Raw genomic sequence first — 18,872 nt, forward strand, 5'->3', positions numbered from 1 at the left:
TTCTGAATGAATCTGGTAACCAAACCAGGTGCACTTTAAATTGGCCCCAAAGAAAATGTCATTGGAACAGCTGTTAAGACACAAAGAAATGCTGAACTGAAAGCCACTAGTCCGCCACTGTATATTGTTCTGCATCATTAAATATTTATTTTCATATATGCATTTACAAACTTTACTCACTTCAGAACTCTGCTTTCAGTACATTTTAAACTTTTTTTTTTTGGCAGAGAGATTCTCTTGTAAAATGAGATCCATGTACAAAACTAGGCAACAGATATAAAAGTTTTTCATACTTTTCATCCATCAAGGAAAGAAATCATGTGACAAGGAACTAAAACCAAAACGTGGCTCTTTCACAAGAATAACATGTCAGTGTTCAACTATGAGTTCTAATGGGATAGCTCATATTTCATCTTTATATGGATGTATATAGTTTAAATACTTAGCTACTGTAGCATGTTGGTTCAGATGAAGAAAAAAAAAATCAACTCTACTGTTTGGACTAGATAATCTAGACACCATCAATTATTCATTTCTTTATCCTGTGACACCAAAATTCACCTTGGAGAGGACACTGATTGGCCAGCAGTATGCATTTATTCCAAATGTTGCTTAAAAATTTACCTTTCAAAAATTCATTAACTTCACAAGCTAAAGTCTGAGCTTCTAATTTAGCTCTCTTACTTAAAGTTTAAATGATCAGTTCAGAAGCTTAAAATTATCTTTGAAACTAAAGTTGCTTTTCTTAAGATGAATGCTGACTTGGAGCACTGTCACTATCAGAGGCACTAATGCCACTAGCAACGAGAACAGTATCACCACAGATAAGTATATGGTACGAAATGCCCAGGGGCTGGAAACGCACTAGTCCTAGGATTGTGGCAGCAGCATCGTTTGATATTTAACCATGTATTACACAGTATTCACACACCGGCTTCAAAGACGCGCGCTCCCTTCGGACACTCAGGAGTTACAAATTCATTGTGATTGCATAATTCGTATTGCACAGTTTTATAAAAAACATAAATACTGGCTATTCTAGTTTTAAATACAAAATACAGGTTGTATACTTTATAATCTGGTTCAAGTGCAAATCAGGTGCTTTCTTTAGTCCTTCCAAAAAAGGCATTTTTAATATTTTTGGCACAAATGAAATTTCATCATGCCAACAATTCTAATACAATACGTATATCCAAACCTTTAGAGTAGCAATCATATACATACAGTATAAAACTGATTATTTACAAATGTACTAGGGATTAATGTCATCTTTGTGGGTGAATCAGAACTAAGTAGCCATACCCACACTAATAATAATTATAAAAGTTACAGGAGTTTTCTTTATTTCATTTGCTTATGCTGGTTGCTGTGGGTTGACATTCATATGAGGAGGATGTCCTAGAAGACCAATTCTTTGTTTCTGCTTCCTTTGTTCTGTCATCTGGAAAGTTAAAAAGTTTCATCATTAGACCCAGACACTTCCTGTACGTCAGATCATATACTGAACCATAGATTTACCTCTGTGGTTATGGTTTATACTGAAACCCACTTTCTACAAATAGTGTACCGTCACTAAATCAAACACTCAGAACTTCAAAAGGGACATCTTCCTAGGCAGAATGGGGAATTCGGTGACCTAGTCATGCAATGTGGCATTCAGAAGTATTGCTTACTATTTGTTTCATAAAGAAACAAAAAACGATAAAAGCACAGGATTCTTGATTGTTTCCCAAATCCATTTCCAAATGATTTAAAGGCTCATTGGAAATGGTGGCTTTGTGTGGTGGGAACAGCATACCAAACTATCAAGAGAAGCAGGGTGTTTAGAATCCTAGGTTTGAGAGGGACTATGTCCATGGTCTTCAGGGGGTCTCGATTCCATTTCTCAGTGATTCCAGAGTAATTTTGAGAGGTTTGAGAGGAAAAAAAAAAATGATGTAGCACCTTGAGGAAAATGAGGAATGTCCTCACATGCTAGTGAGATCCAGAGTGACTAAATGTTATAAACAATGCTCTAGGCACTCAGTGGGGTCTGTTCTTTGCCATCCACAGACACAAGACTGATTAAGGTCAGGACAGACCATTTCCCAAAAGTGGTCAAATGAAAAAGTGCTTGCAAAACCCCAAATAAGAGGTTGTTACTATTCATTTGGCTGCTGAACCAAATCACTTTTCATATTGATGGGTAGGAGCTCTGTTCTAGATATTTTAGGGTACATTTAATGTTCCACATTATTATTTTTCTTAACCAGTTGGTCCTAGCTCTGGATTTGATGCTGGGCATTTAAGCCAATTAAGATAAAAAGGCTATAATGAAATATACGTTAGATAAAATTGCTGTCTACAAGTGGTGTTAGGTCCTGCATGTAGATTTTTGGTTTCCTAAAATCAGACAAGAATTAATGTATCCTGGTAAAAAGAACGTGGACCTTGGAATCAGACCCATTTCCTTATGGTTCTGTGTTATTTAGCTTCTCAGAGTCTGTTTCCTCACTCACAATTAGGATGATAATTCCTATCTCATAGGTGGAGAATTGAACAGATATATGTAAACTTTTTGGGAGAGTGTCACATAGTGGTTGCTTAAGTCTCACTTTTCCCTTGGACTAATTTTTGGTACAAAATATCCTGAGAGAACATAAAACAAGAATAGCTTACCTAGGTTCAGTTTTAAAGTTGTTACTTGCTCAAAACATGGCAGTTTTCTTTTAAATCAACATACTATTTTTAGGCTCCTGTGAAATGCCTTCTGTTATAATTTAGAAGAGAATTTACAAGGAGTATTTCCAAAAGGTAGCTTTTTATAAAGAATTAGGATATTCCAGCTAGCCTCTGAAGTTTCCTTAGATGAATGACAGTCTTTTAAGTAAGTGTTACACACTACACTATACTTAACAGATTCAGCTGAGAAAAGAGAACCTAATTTGACATGTGGGATGAATGCACAATTAGATTAAAATATAATCTGTATTCATTAATCTTACTACCTAATACTTTGGATACTTCACTCAGATCCTCCTCCCTTCCCCAACTGACAGACACACGGATGGACACACACACGCACACACAAACACACTCTCTCTTCCCTTGGCAGCTAACCCTGAGAGGGAATCTAACAAAACTTCACAAAGTTTAACAATCTCAAGCATTCTAATGGATTTAGGAATCCTGGGGGGGTCAACCACTATTGAAGGCTACTTTATTTAGGCACTTTCATTTAAAGTTACTGAGGTCTTTCAACTGTCAAAGTTGGCTATTAAACCCTTGCTGTAATTTTTCTATAAATAACTACTTCCATTTGAGATGACCTTTTATGTTTGCATATGTTCATGCCTGTTGGTTCAGTCCGCTTTTAACTTTCAATCTGTTGGCTATTCAGTCATTCTCTTAAACAGAAAAGCCTCTACACTGTATTTCCTATAACAAACGAGTCTTTAGCTGATGGCACACCTCCCTTCCCACTTCTGCAGCCATCACCTGACAACTCATTGCTGCTCCTATTTTAACTTTCTAGGTTTGCCTTTCTAAGATAATGATCACATCACTGGCCCTCCCTCCTAAACCTTCAAACTCCCTACTGATGTAGGTTAGTGGCCAAATTCTTTGCTCAGGCAGTCTTATTCCTGGTGATTTCAAGTACCCAGTATATACCTAATTTTGTTTTCTCTTTCCATAGAATAGTAGTTCTTCAACTTTGGCATAAGCCAGAACCACACAGAAGGTATGTTAAAACAGATCAAAGGGCCCACAAACAGAGTTTCTGATTCAGTAGGCCTGGGGTAGGGCCCATGAATTTGCATTTCTAACAAGTAACAAGTAAGGTTTATGTTGTAGATCTGGGACCACACTGCTGCTCTAGAAGAACTTTTCACGGATTCTCTCTGAAATGGGTCAAAGATCACATCAGGTGATCTTGAACACAAAGTAATTTGGGTACGTACATCATTTTTCTCTAATAATATCAAGATCTTGGAGAAGATGCTCTATAGCTGAGCACAGCAGAGGCGCACACATTTGTCTGAATTCTGTTTTCACGAACCCTGGCCTTTTAGACAGAATAGCTGTCAAGTAAGTGACTAATAAATGAGAGGGAATAGGGCAACTGCTAAAGGATTGAGCCCTTTGGACAGTGGTCATCATCTAATTATCATCATAAGGGAACAAAAATAAAAGCCCTAAGGCTTAAATCTGGCCTGTAAAAAACCAAGGTCAGCACCGCTGGCTGGTTAGGTTTCACCGGCCTCTAGCGCACAGCCTCACATAACTTCTGGCTTTATGAGCTCAATTCTACCCGCTTACCTATTTACATAATTCACACACAAACTGTATAAAATGTGTGTGTGTGTGTGTATAAATTTAAAGTGTATTAACTGTTGCTGTTACCTTTATCAAAGTACATAGAAATAATGACTAAAGTGAATCTTCATGTTCTCATGCAGTATTCACTCTGGACATTTGAAACAAAACGACTCAAAAAGATCCATCAGATTCTGATCTAAGGTAACTATATTCAAAATATGAATACTGAAAAATCTATTTTGAATAGTGTGAAATGTCTCATTCGTAGGAGATTCATTTAAAATCCTCATAATTCCCATTTAGCTAAAGGATAAACATTTAAAGCAGTACTCTTCTTCCTATGCATATGAATATAAAAACTAGCTTGAATGTTAGCATTCCTTCTTTTGACTCAGTCTAAACAAGAAGCAAAGAATATTGTAGCTTTACAAATCAGAGGCAGCCAAACGTCGGAAAGATCTTTCATGAAAACACTAAGGGTAGAGAGCAAATGAGCACATTTCACCTCCCAGAACTGGCCTCGATGACAGAAGGCTGGCAAAGGAAGGACCGCTCAGTAGCAGCACACGGATGCCACAATCTGGTTTCTAACGGGTCACCAGTCCGAAAAACTGCTTTCCTGTCACAGCAAGGTCTTGGTTACTCAGATTCTAAACAGCCGGGGAACTCTAAAATCAGCCATGTTTCTAACAAGGAGCCTAAAATACTAAGAAAAAATCCCAGCACAACTCTCAGACACACTTACGTTGATTTAATGTCAACGTACAGATACTTGTTCACGCACTGAGTTGATCCCTAATACTCTGTCCCTCTCTGTAGCTCTGGCAGTGCACCTCTGAGGCTTCTGTGGCCTGACTCTCTCCCAGAGATCAGGCTGACTAAACTGCTTTCCTCCTTTTCCAGTCTGTTCATGCCTCCATTACATACTTATGGGGCTGAATTCTCAGCAGTTTACGGATTCGTTTCCCATTCTAGACTGTTGGGTATAGAAGGAGAACAGGTTCTGTTCATCTTTGTAACCCAGTACCGAGGGCTGCACCTTGCACATCTATTTCACAAGTGGTGGTTCAAAGAATGAACTGAATTAACCAGAACATAGTGCCATTCCTGGAGCATGCCATGCGTTTTCATGCCTTTGCTCATGCTGATTCCTTTCCTGGGATGCCCCCCCTGCTGCATTCCTCTGCCAGCTCAGAAGTCACCTACTTGTACAGGCTCTACTCCTTCCTCACTCCCAGCCACACACAGGACCCAGTGCCGCCTCTGTGCTCCCATCAAACTGTCTTCCTATCTCGAGTGGGTTGTACAATTTTCCACACTGTATCATACTGTCAGAGGTCTGTATGCCTGTCTTTCTTGCTAGATTATGGGACCCTAGAGGGCAGTGGTTATCTTAGTCCCCCTTTGAGGTTCCAGAACAGGGTAGGGGACAGAGGCACTCAGTAAGGTTTAACATTCAATTTTCTAACTGTAAGGCAATTATTCTAATCCTTTGTTATTCCTCCCTCTCTTAAGCAGTTAATGTTCACAAGATAACCATCTTGCATGAAAAGTGCCAAACACTGGAACATGCTAATGTGATCTGGATTTTCAAACACTTTTGTATTCCTAACAGCATGTAAGGGTTACTGTCTCATAGGAAGCCAGTCACATTTTCAGTAAAATGAAGCCTCTTCGATATTTGCTCTTTTGCGTTATGAAGAAAACATGCAAAAAAAAAAAAAAAATGTAGGTTCTTACATCAGTTCTCCTCCTTGGAATAAGAATGTAAGAGAATCACATTTAGTATTCAGAATCTCTTGGGAGGGGAAACTTCAAGATGAGATTCATCATTAAAACTTAGAATAGCAATTCTAATCAACTGTTCTTGGCAATAGTAGGAAAAGTGACACCACCAACCAGGTTTTTAACTTCTAACCTTGACAAGAACTTTTTCTCCTCAAATTGGTATTTTAAGAAAACCACTACCAAAGAGGTCAATAGCAGTACAAATTAAAACCAAAGACATTCACATTTATAAACTATTATTGCTCTATTCTGCTTTTTTGGACCAGAAGATTGAAAAAATAGCTCAGTGATGAAGCAATTTATGTGTTTTCCAGCACTTTTACCAGTGAATAGTATTCTTTCATAGCAGTTTTAAAAAATATCTATCACAGAGTTTCTTGCTCATTAATCATTTGTAGGCTTTTATTTTTTAATTCAAAAAGTTTTTTTTCTTCAGAGGGCAGGAATTCTTACAATTACCATTTAAGAACCAGCAACTCTCTACCATATCTGCATGATTTCTTATGCAGAACAATTCAAGAAATTTTTATGATTGCTATTACACCAAATTTAGTAAAACTGAAAAATTTTTAGTAAGTTGATCCTTAAACAAATGGCCTTAAAGGTTTGTTAAAGGTTACATAATCAGAAAAAATGCTAATTCCTTTTGAAAGAAACACATTTCCCTCAATAAAAGCAGCTGAGTTTTTCCTGGGCACCTTAAAACCTAAGCCGATCAATCCTGGTAAAGGCACTTGAGATTATATTACTGGTTTCCTGGTACTTCTTTTTAGCTTATAGTGTCTTCCAAGATAAAATGGTTCATATTCATTCACAGGGCAAGGGCTTTTGGTCCAACTACCAACGTTAAGACAAAAAATGTAGAAAGGGCCCAAACCAAGCAGTTTAAACCATACTGGCTTTAATGTCACTTAATGAACCCTAGTCCCTACGCAATGAATATTTACATATTTTGTTTAAGCTGAAATTGAGGCTTAACGGGAACAGTTCTACCTTGGATTTTAACAATGCCAAGTTTCTACTACGCACAGCTGTGTAACATGGCCGTGAAGGTATCCTCCACAGCGCTCAAGTGTGGGAGGCAACCTCGGAAACTTTAAGGCTCTTTAAAAAAAAAAATGAGTAAGAATTTAAACAGCCAATCTGAAAGGCAAACCAAGGTACAGTGACAAAACAAATGAAAACAAAAATACATACGACAAACAAAAATCAAACCCACACAGGAGGATCAGGCACTGTTCTACAGAGTTGGAGAAGCTTCCCAGGAGCCTTTCGTGCACCTCAGTGCTCTCATCGGTACAAAGAGGGAATGAAGAGAGAGGACCTCTGTGGTCTCAGATGCCCTCCTTCACCTCGGATGCCTTCTGCAAATTCCTCAACTCACCTCACTCCTGTGACCATTTTAATGAGAGCTCAACAGTTCCTTTAGTGAAGTCTGTCTTAGATCAGTTTCTGGAAGGTTTTTTTAAAACCTCCGATTTAACTAAGATTCTTGTGGGTTGTTCACATTAGGTGGCCACCAAGCTCAAGTGCTAGAGACAGCCTTCATAAATAAGCCTTTCTGTTATCATTAGTCTTTTTTGTTTGCATCTTAATAAAAGTCAAAGAAAAGAACTTTGAGACCAAATGGTGTATGTGGGGGTATGGCTTGGAATAATTCAGTTTGGAAAGATAATTCAAAGTAGGATCATTAAATTGCTCTGAAGACCACTGCCAAGAAGAGTTTATTCTGCACGGGGTGTTCACTAGCTGTGTACCTATGAGTAAAAAATCACCTGTAGGTCTGTCTTGCCACTTACCTCCAGGGCAGCCTTGCCTGACAACTTTTGCCATGCACAATTTATAATCTTGTCTATGGAGCTGATTAAAACACTCAGAAACCCATCCAGGATGCTGACCTGTTCCCACGTCTGTGCCGATTATCCCATCAGCTTTGGTACAGCAGTCGCTCACTGCCCCCCATCCCCCCCACAGCATCCTGTCACTGCAATAACTACCCAGTGGCTGTTCATTGTAAGGGGATCAAAAGGAAGAAAAAAAGTACATAGAGTTTGGTACGAATCTACCCCCTCCTTAACTTCCTTTAAGTGGCAAGTGTTTACCTTAGGGATAGAGAGCAGGATGGAGTGGTACTTGGGCGACAGTTAAGCTCTGTGGGAGCAGGGTTAGGTCTAGATTGTGGGTTCATCCCCAGCAGCTGGCATAATGCCTGGACTACGATGGCCACTCAGTACAGATTTGGCCAATGAATGAACCAAAAGGAGTTTTCGCACAAGTATGGCTTATCCTGGGATGCTGAATTTAAGTATCTTGAGTGAAGAGTTGATAGATTTGAGGGCCAGAAAGCAAAACCAGAAAGAGCTTTTAATCTATAAGTAAAGTAAAAAGAGTATAGCTTTACAGGTCCTGTTTTCTGTACAGCGTTTCACTGAAGTCATTTGCATTCTCCCATTTTCTGGTTTTGTTATAATACTAGCAGCACTGAAAGTAGTGTTATGGGCTTATCCTATAAAAGGGCAGTGAAGGGGACTGGAGGGGAAATGGGGAGACTAGGTGACTTTGTTCTCTGTGCCCTGGGTTCCTTTTCTACATCCACGTGAGGGAAACGTCCGCATCTTAACATGAGCACTAGTGATTTTGCCTCAGCAAGTCTGGTGTGTCTGGTAGTGGTGTGTGTGTGGTTAGGTGGCAGATAGGGTATCTTTTCTTTACCTGATCCTTTAATTCTGACAGCTGGCCGGAAAGGTTAGTGACCAGCTTCATGGTGGACTCCAGCTTCTCCTGCAGGTTCCTCAGCTCATTCTGCTCTCCTTCAGAGTCACTGCTGACCAAGGACATGGCTCTCATCCTGGGGAACCAGTCAAGGTTTCTTTCCTAGAATCCACATTAAAAAAAAGAAAAAAAGTCATTTCTTGAAATAGAGACAAGAAAGGCAATCCCACCATGCTATCTTTTCTTTGTGACATTTTTCATAAGGCTATCTCTGTTGTTACTGAATTGATGTGCCATGCCTTTTAAAAAACCATTTAGTGAATATCTTTTTTTTTTTTAAGTGAATGTCTTTTTAAATTGAGTATCTTTTTTTTAAAGATTTTATTTGTCAGAGAGAGAGAGCACACATGCTGGAGGAGCGGCAGGCAGAGGGAGAAGCAGGCTCCCCACCGAGCAAGGAGCCTGATGTGGGACTCGATCCCGGAACCCTGGGATCATGACCTGAGCGGAAGGCAGACGTTTAACCAGCTGAGCCACGTAGGTGCCCCTTAATTGAGTATTACTGAATTCTCTCAATTCTTAGAAATCACTTTTGACCTAAATATGGTGCCTGGTGAGGGACTGGGGGAAGTGCACACCTGGGTGGCTCTGGCAGTTAAGATTCTGGCTCTTGTTTTCCACTTAGGTCATGATCCTTGGGTCATAAGACCGAGTCCCGTGTTAGGCTCTGTGCTCAGCGAAGAGCCTACTTGAGATCCCCCCCCCCACCCCCAACTCAGGTGCTTTCTCTCTCAAAAATAAATACATAAAATCTTAAAAAAACAAAAAACTAAATACAGGGAAAAAGGTAGGTTTCTGAACAACTTCCCTAATCTATAAATAGGAATGCAGCCACTGCATTACATGGCTAATGAGTGGTGGGTGGTAAAATATATAGAACATAAAATTTTCCATTGAAGTCGCTTTTAGCTGTACATTTCGGCGGCACGAAGTGCAGTCACACTGTTGTGTAACCATTGCCACCCTCTACTCCTCGGGAACTTTGTTCATCTTCCCCATCTGAAACTCCATCCCCATTCAACACTAACTCTCTCACCCCTGCCAACCACCATTCTATTTGCTGTCTCTATGAATCCGACTGCTCTAGATACCTCTTACTGTGCTGTGTATTTTTAAAAAGCATTATACTTGGAAAATCATTTGCAACACTCTGGAAGTGAAATGAATTTTGAGATCCCAAGTGTTCAGGAATTTACCGGATATGCGTATGTGTGCTTTCACTTGGTAGGGGATGATCAGGAGGCTGAAAATGGGGAATGGGCTTTTTGTTCAGTTTCCCTCATTGTCAGCTTTTGGAAATACTGCTCTATTCTTGTTTCCTTTTCCTTCCAGTTTGACATCGTTGATAGGTGCCATTGGTTGGTATAAGAAAGGCCCATTCAGTCTCCATCCCTTCTTTTGATATCTACAGCTTATACCTGAAAATAGTTTTTCTCACCACTGGTTAAGTAATGGGCCAAGACTCCTCTTCCTATCTTTCTTTCTTGTGCCCACAAATGCCTTTTTCCTAAAAAGTATGCATCGTGTATAAGTTCTGTATAGGGAGGCAGGAATGAACAGTAAAAGCTAATCAGCACAAGATAAGGGGGAAAGTGGACTCAAGTCCACATCTGTCTGGTGTCATTTCTGACTGGGACCATTTTGATCTCCTCAAAATCAACCATAATTGACATTCTAACACAAATCTTGCCCATCCCCTTACCCCCTGCCAGTATGCCAGTACACTCCCCCCACACTATATTGCTACTTTGTATACACCAGAGGTCAACAAAATTTTTCTGTAAATATTTTCTGATAGTAAATATCTTTGGCTTTGTGGACCATATGGTCTGTCACAATGACTCTGCTACTGTAACCTGAAAACAGCCATAGGCAATACATGAATGAGTGTAGCTGTGTTCCAATAAAACTTTATTTACAAATGCTGGTGGCAGCAGGCTGGGTTTGGCCCATAGGCTAGAGTTTTGCCAACCTCTGTCATACAATAGAAGGCATCAACATACTTAAGAGTCAGATACAGAATCCCACAAGACATGTCTAAATGTTAAAAAGCAACCAAGACAGTCTAGCAATATTGAAGCCAAATGAGAACTAGTTGAAATTGAAAAATATTATGGGGGTCCCTGGGTGGCTCAGTCATTAAGCATTTGCCGTTGGCTCAGGTCAGGATCCCAGAGTCCCGGGATCGAGCTCTGCTTCAGGCTCCCTACTCAGTGTGAAGCCTTCTCCCTCTCACGGTCCCCCTGTTTATGTTCCCTCTCTGGCTCTGTCAAATAAATAAAATCCTTAAATATTACACAAAGAAGGCAGACCACACTGGCAACGCGACATCACACCTACTTTAGAGTGTTGGCTTAAAATATCTGGGGAATCTCTAAGTAGGAACTCACTAGCCCTTCAGCATCATGAGTGCAGAAACCACCTTAGTGTAGTAACCAGAACACGGCAGACACTTGCTAAGTATTTGTGGAAGGGAGGAATGATAAACCATCTCTATTTCCTGCATGAGCCCTCAGAGAAAATGATTAAATGGTGAACCTCAGTTGCTTAGAATAACTGCCGGAGGAGAAAATGATGATCTCTACCTTCCTGTACCAAATCCCCTGTGATCAGCACTTCACATGTGTTAGCCCATATTCATTTTGACCAATTTCCCACCACAGTGCAATGGGCAAAAACACCATTCAATAAAATATCCCATTTCAAAGATGGCCAACCTAAAAATCTAAGGTGTTTCCATGTCTGTCGTCCGTTTTCTGCTGAGTGTCTACAGCAAAGCAGAGAAGGAGAACAGACATTTGAAAACATTTAGCTTGGTGTTGCCACTGAAAGGCAGCTAAGGTAACCTGTCACTGATTATATTCACTGCACTTGAATCAGTCCTTCAGATACAGTCACACCTTCCCACTGAAGAAACATCCCTTGTTCAGTGTCTGTCCAAATCTAAGGGAGGAATGAACCGAACTGTTCAGAAGAGGGCACCTACAGGGGACGGGTGGCTGGGGGTTACCTACTCGCACTGGGGCGAAGCAGCCCATCTTGGGCCGAGAGAGGGTGTGGGCCCGGCTGATGAAACTGTGAGCCGTGCATTTGCAAAGCACGAATGCACTAGGATCACAGAGCACGAGACCAGCCCGGCAGTGAGAGACCTCACCTGTCCGCAGGCACTGCTCTCAATTTTTGCAGACTGACAGCCCCCCCACCCCCACCGCCAGGAGAACAACTTGAATAAATAAGATCCAGCATCCTATTTACACTGTACAACTCGGAAGAGCAGAGAGACACACCATCAATTGGGACATGACAGAAGGTCATGCCAAGAAGGAGTTCAGAGATCATCGTCACAGTTGTACCTGTGGTGCAGAAAACTGAGCTCTGAAAGGGAAAGTCACTTGTCCTGGGGCGGGGGGAACCTAACAATTTCTCTTGTTTCACAGGGGGGCCCCCCAAAATATGTGGTGCTGATGAATTATAAACTATTATTGAGTCTGTTTTCGGGTGAAATATTTGCTAGTTCTTTGGATTCAAATCAAAAGTATAAGCATTATTTTAGTTCCCTGGAAGGAAATATTTTTAAAAACATAACATATATTCAACATCTGCTTCAGGGGCACTCCTTGTGTGCATGGTGCTGAGGATCCAGCAGGGAGCCAGCCAGCCAGCCCCCACCCCGCCACACACACACACATACTGCCTCCTGGACCTCTTTCAACTGGAAATGGCTTTTAAACCCAAGTATGAGATAGGGTTCCTGCCGTTATTAATGAGTGGACAGACATTAAAAAAGGAGAAAAATGCTATAAAGCAGGTTCTACTCTGTCAAATGAGTGGCAGAGAGTAGGGCCACAGTCAGAACGGACCAGCAGTGATGACGGCTGGCTGGAACCTTCTTGGGGAAAGCCATGGCTCCGCAGGAGGGTTGGGGCTTGGCCAAACTAAAGGCAGCATCAGGGCATTCTCAACCAAGGGGGGTGGCACAGGGAAGAAACCAGTTTGCCTGGAGTGGGGGATGAAGGCCTACAGGTAGAGGCAGCTCAGACTGTAGAAGAGACTGAAGTGTGGGATAGACAGGTAACAGTAGGAATAGCAGGAAACAGTAACCAGGGCGCAGAATGAAGAGGGCCTGGGTCAGCTGGCTGGCTGAGAGGAGGAGGAGAGGTGACCTGGAGTCCCTATAGGCCTGCCTGATGAGATGCAGAAAGAGGGACAGATGCAAGCCACTTCAGCAGGAGGGCAGTGAGCACTCTCCTGTAGCTGCCTCACTACCAATGTGCAAGTTAATGGGAAATGGCCTCATCCGGTTTGAGAACGCATCTGAAATCTAGCTCTCAAATCCTGCGATGTTCTTTTGCTTAGCAAACTCCCCATAAACTAGAAAACACAGATTTCCAAACAGAGTACGCATTAATGAAGTCTTCAAAAGAATACAGAAAACTGATGCAAGAGTGTACACACAGCTTAAAGCTCAAGCAATAATTTCTTTTTTGTGTTCCAACAGCAAGTGACCAAACGACCACAGATTCCCACCTTCTTTCATGATCTATTTGATTCTTGGAGTCCTAAGGAAGAATTTCAGAAAGGTCTTCGAACAAATGCAAAATGCACAGACTTCACTTAACAGTTGTTTACTGAACATTTCTAATTTCTGTGCCTGGCCTCGGGCTGAGTGCTGAGGGTCTCAAGACAAGCAAGACCAGGTCCCTGCCCCAGGTGCTTCAGCGCACAGACTGTGGTCATGGGGCAGTCACTTCTAAGGGGCTCCCGACTGGTGACCGCCTAATGAGTACCTGCTGGATGAATGAATGGGGTCCATCAAAGTAAGGATGGCCGCTACTGGCATCTGTGCTCCTCGTCTCAATGGCTAAGAAGATGCACTCAGATCTCCTTTGTCTTTGCTTTACTTGTGCTTCTCTGCATGAGATACCTGTAATCCTAGGGTAGGAAGGTCTGGCCTGGAGGTACATAACACCAGACAGAAAAGAATGCATCTTTTTTCCATTTCATTCAATGGTAAATTATTTTTAATATTTTTATATAAATGATATATACTTTAATATATAACATTTTATATAAATGATATGTATTTTAATATATAACATTTTATATAAATGTTATATATTTTAATATAAAAATAATTTATATTAAAATAGGCTAAAACTAAAACAGAACATGAAACTGAATCAAATTTTGAAAATAAAATTAAATAAAAAATAAAATCCAAGATTTAAAGGAAATGTCATATTTGCCTGAGGCCACTTTGGGCCATATACCCTCATCCTAGGGCCGAAGCTTCATTCTCCAGCTCAGGAGAGTCCTTCAGTGCTGAGCTGGGAAAGGATTTCTCATCTAGATATTTTCTGGCTACCACCATATAGATTCTCCCTCAGTGCTTTCCTCAGACTCTAATATTTAACAATGAGACCTAAAGTGGAGGAATCCCACTAAAATCCTAAAGCATAGGAAACCAGCTCAACTGCAGAAATGCAAGTATTCTGGATGGCATGTATTATTAGCTTTTCTGTGCTGAGGTAGGTAAATCCCCAAATCTGAGCTCCTCAGTGTTGCCAGTATTTTAATTAAATAATCATCCTGGGCTGTTAAGTCAAATCTCAAATTACCAAGGAGTACCTAGTGGTTAAAATTAACTAGCAATTCTAGCCAAACTGTTCTCTCAGCTTCCATTTGATTTTGTACCCAGCACAGTAGGAAAAGCTTTGCTGCAGGATGAAAGGTTGCTAACCAACAGGATCCCCCATCTGTAGAGAATCTGAGTCTTGAAGGGAAGATGTTTAGACTCTCCCAATTACTAGTATAGGAGCAGAGAGAACACCTGAATCCAGTGCCTTTGTACCTAACTTAGACTTTCCGACGAGATGCTGTGCTTGTTTGAGTGCTGCGGGACTCCAGTGAAGCTGGCTGTACAGGGCTCTCCAGCTAGTAGTGTTTGCAGAACCCTGCCTCTATGTGTACTGAAGATCGAAACCATGTCTCAGTGTTTTGGCTTCTGCGTTTCTTGAGAAAATCATCTTCAGCTATGGCATTCTGTCTATAGATGAATTCAGTGTGTGTGTGTGTGTGTGTGTGTGTGTGTGTTTAGGGAGGTGGCTTTGGGGGAGGCTGTGGGTTCACCGAGCGTCTGTCAGTAGCGTCTGTCACTCTGGGTCTGAGACTTCCCTCTGTGCTTCCCTGGCTCTCCTTGCTGCTGGCATGTCGCATACCAATGTCATTAGGCACTGTCTGCCCTGGTCCTCCTGCAATCCAGCCAGGGCAGTTCCCGTCACAGCAAGCGCTTCCTCTGTCAGAGCAGACAAACTGACTGAAGCCACAGCCGGAAGCAGGCTGACCACAAGTGCTAAAGTTCTGGTTAGTTCTTTTCTAGGTAAAGTTGGAAAAGTCCCTGCAAAGGCAAACATTGAAGTTTTAGACACGGGGGCGGTACTGACCTCTTGAAATGTCCTTGACTGGAAAGAAGGAGGGTGTGTGTGTGTGTGTGTGTGTGTGTGTGTGTGACACGGAGAGACAGGGAGGAGGAGGAGAGGAAGTTGGATTGTATGATGCAAATGCTAATCATTCTGAGAAGAGGTTTTTTTTCTTCTTCCCAGGTTCAACTGAAGAAGCTGTTCTAAGAAAGATGACTGAGGTAATCAGTCACCTTCCTCAGAGAAAGTCCACTCAGGTTAGAATTTTATTTACTATGTAAACAATGGAACATTTATTGCCGAATCCCTTGTTCCTTTATAGCCAGGCTAGAGAATTTAGATTTCTTGGTGGGGGGCATGAGGGTAAAAGAAATGGTCATGGGAGAGAAGATGGGTCCTGGATAAAGAGACCAGTGGCTTCTCTATCCTTCACAGCCCCCTGAGAAGAATCAAAAAGGTAAAGACTGTCCCTTTAACTCAGATGGCGAGTGTGTTTCTCTTTATTTTACCAAGCAGGATGACAAACCGGGTTTTCCCAGAAAGCCTGGGGATGCGCAGGGGATAGGAGTGACTAGAGAAGGGAGGAGGGCAGGGGAGATCTGAAGATCATCCTTAACTTTCCAAAAGCAAGAATATAGAACATTTAGTAAACTTTAAATTACTTGCCCCTTTTTTGGATGGGGACAAGGTTATTTTTACTGAAGAGAACTAAAATAATTCACTTAAGAGCTCACTTTTGTAAGATTACAGCAAAAAACAAAACCCAGAATCTGTTTGTTGCTTTAGGTGACAAATGGTGATAATGATCTCTATGCTCAGTTAGTTTAGAATTGCTCTTTATAGCAAATATTATATGCTAAAAACAAGTACACTAAAAAATGGATCCCAACTATGGACACGGTAAAGAGATCAGGGGTTGGGGAGAGGGAGGGATGAGGTGGAGCACAGAGGATTTTTAGAATGGTTAAACTACTATTTGCTGCTGTAATGGTGGATACATGTCATTATACATTTGTTAAAACCTATAGAAGGTGTAACACCACAAGTGAACCCCAAAGGAAACTCTGATCTATAGTTAATAGTAATCTGTCTAGGGGCGCCTGGGTGGCTCAGTGGGTTAAAGCCTCTGCCTTCGGCTCAGGTCATGATCCCAGGGTCCTGGGATCGAGCCCCGCATCGGGCTCTCTGCTCGCCAGGGAGCCTGCTTCCCTTCTTCTCTCTCTGCCTGCCTCTCTGCCTATTTGTGATCTCTGTCTGTCAAAAAAAATAAATAAAATATTTAAAAAAAATAGTAATCTATTGGTTCATCAACTGAAACAAATATACCAGAGTAAAAAATGTTAATAACAGGGGAAATTGTATATATGTGTGTGGGGGGGGGGGGTTCAGGCAAGGAGGGATTAGTATATGGGAACTCTGTGCTTTCTGCTGTTTTCATGTAAACCTAAAACTACTTTAAAAAAATAAACTTCATTAAAAACAATGGCTCCCAAACCTGGAATTTGTTGACCAGTCCCAAATCCAAGGATCTACTTCCCTCAGTTCCAAAGTACAGTGAACTCAAACCACATGCAGCATCCCTACACTTTACAGGTGCCTTTCTACAACAGCCTGGTGACATTAGTTCGTAGGCAGGAAGAGGGATGGCCTGAATCAGGAGCTAAGGGCTTCCGGTCACAATGCCCCAGTGCTACAGGACAGCGTGCCAGGGAAGACGTCAGTTCACCAACTGGGGTCTCTGTTTCTGATTTTTGAGAAAGAGATCATGGGCTGCCACCACGGAGCTATCATAAGGGTCAAATGGTTGTGAGAAAGTATCCTAGAAGCTGGAAAGCATTATGCAAAAGAATTATAAATCAATGTCATCAGCCTAAGGTCACAAAGCTAGTCTAGTGTCTGCCCCAGGATCCAGACACTGACTGCAAGTGTAGTACTTGACTTCCATGCCGGTTAGTTCCTTCCTTTCTATGGGATTCCATGTTAGAGAGATTTCTCTTTGACCAGTGCAGCCGCGTGAAGGTCACCCACAGTGCCCCCAACTTTAGGGGTCGGGTGGGGGGGCTCTACTTTTGAGCTCTGAATGACATTCCCCAACAGGCCACATTATATAATCGTCAGCTGGGCTGGAATGACCACTTACCCTTCCCAGACTCAGTTAATAGTTGTTCTTGGATGATACAGTGTAACAAAGACAGGCCCTTGCCAGTAGAGAGAACCGCACCCATTTCTGATGAAATCCCTAAGAAAAGCCAGCTGCAGAATCACTATTTTCAGTCATTCTAGGCCCTCAGGTGAAGTGATTTATGGGCTCCCTTGAGACTAAGAAAGCAGTGCCTGCCATGCAGAGCGGCATGGCTGGGTCCTGGGCACCCGGGGCTGCCAGGCAGAGGAGGCCAGAGGTCTCAGAAGAGGAAAGGTGGGGCTGGCAGCCACTCTCAGAGCGAGGCAGGGTTGGCCCAGTGGAGACTCCCAATAAAGAACAATTAGGGTAGCTTGCCCTTCTCTCGAGCTGGTTCATGACATTTTGCTTACACAACTTCCCCTGCATTTTCAGTTAGCTAAGAAATCTACCAGAATGTTCCCAGAGGTTAGATATGGGATGTTAGCAATTTCTGTTGGTTTTCCTCTATTCTTTTCTGGATTTCATGACTTTTCAACTTTGATCTCTTAATACCTTTAAGACAGTAAATGGTTCTTATTTTTCGGTAAGCCTGCTTAAACAGCTTTCCAAATTTCTTTGCTGTTTTTGCAGGAAAAGATACTTGGCATTTACCTTTGAACCTACAAACACACACACACCCGTAAGCCTCACTCCTAAGCTGCTTCACATATGACAGTGTTCCGCCGAACAGTGTTTCTCAGTCTGTGGGTTTCTATGCTGGCAAACTCTTGACTCAGTGGTTTTACTGAAGGTCAGCCCTGCCTAGATAGACTCAAAGAAGAGAGGAGAAAGTCCTCTCTCTTACTGCTCACAGACTGGGGGCCAAGTCACCAGCACCGCCACCACCGTAGGAGTAGCTTGGAAAAAAGGTGCCCCGCAGCTTGAGTTCTTCAGGGTGAGAGAGATCATCAGCTGTTCCTCAGTCCTTTCCAAATTCCCTGTTTTGTGCACCTGCCCCAAGCACTCTGACCCTGAAGACCTACTTGAGTTTTCCCATAGGTCTCCCTCCACTCTCCCTCCTGACATCTACATCCGCGCTCTTGACAAAGACCCCCTTTAGTAGTTCACAAACTCCCACCAGCACTTTGCGAGTTGCTTCACTGACAGGTAACGCTAAAGATGGTGTAAGAGACCCTGTGGTTCAACTTTTCTTTATAGGTGGTCACACCAAGGCCCTGAAAAGAAGTGGGTTTGTGAAAGGAGAAGCTGAGAGCCTTGTCCACCTGTGTAACCCGCATACACACAGGACTGCACCTAAATACCAGTAGCTTTTCATTCCCACATTGCTTAGCAACACGCTCACAGGCCTCGTTACCAAGAGGCATCTCGGACTCCTGAGCGTAGGTACAGTTGGTCCTTGAACATCATGGGGGTTCAGAGGCACTGACTCCCGCGCAGCAAAAATCTGCAGAGAGCTTGTGACTCCCCAAAAA

The 18,872-nt window shown here is 42.0% G+C and overlaps 1 protein-coding gene and 1 long non-coding RNA gene across 10 annotated transcripts in view; one reads left to right on the forward strand and one right to left on the reverse strand.

Moving 5' to 3' along the window:
• Positions 1-17,165, forward strand: part of LOC125109386 (uncharacterized) — a 40,999-nt gene extending 23,834 nt beyond the window's left edge. Inside the window, exons 4-9 of one of the 3 annotated variants that reach the window (XR_007130211.1) lie at positions 3,677-3,721; positions 3,835-3,933; positions 4,440-4,500; positions 13,358-13,869; positions 14,558-15,222; positions 15,462-17,165. This is a non-coding gene — a long non-coding RNA (uncharacterized LOC125109386). Of the gene's footprint in view, positions 1-3,676; positions 4,501-13,357; positions 13,870-14,557; positions 15,223-15,461 lie in introns of all 3 variants that reach the window. The other 2 variants (XR_007130212.1, XR_007130215.1) reach the window with 2 other exon arrangements.
• The window catches only part of ITPR1 (inositol 1,4,5-trisphosphate receptor type 1), a 331,871-nt gene continuing 313,121 nt past the window's right edge, over positions 123-18,872 (reverse strand). For all 7 annotated transcript variants that reach the window (XM_047746291.1, XM_047746284.1, XM_047746265.1 and 4 more), the window contains 2 exons: positions 8,800-8,961; positions 123-1,441 (listed from right to left, as the gene is read on the reverse strand). In XM_047746291.1, coding sequence (XP_047602247.1) covers positions 1,355-1,441; positions 8,800-8,961 — 249 coding nt within the window. In that variant the 3' untranslated portion in view covers positions 123-1,354. The remainder of the gene's footprint in view (positions 1,442-8,799; positions 8,962-18,872) is intronic.

This window comes from Lutra lutra, chromosome 1 (genome assembly GCF_902655055.1).
Source record: "Lutra lutra chromosome 1, mLutLut1.2, whole genome shotgun sequence".
NCBI lineage: Eukaryota > Metazoa > Chordata > Mammalia > Carnivora > Mustelidae > Lutra > Lutra lutra.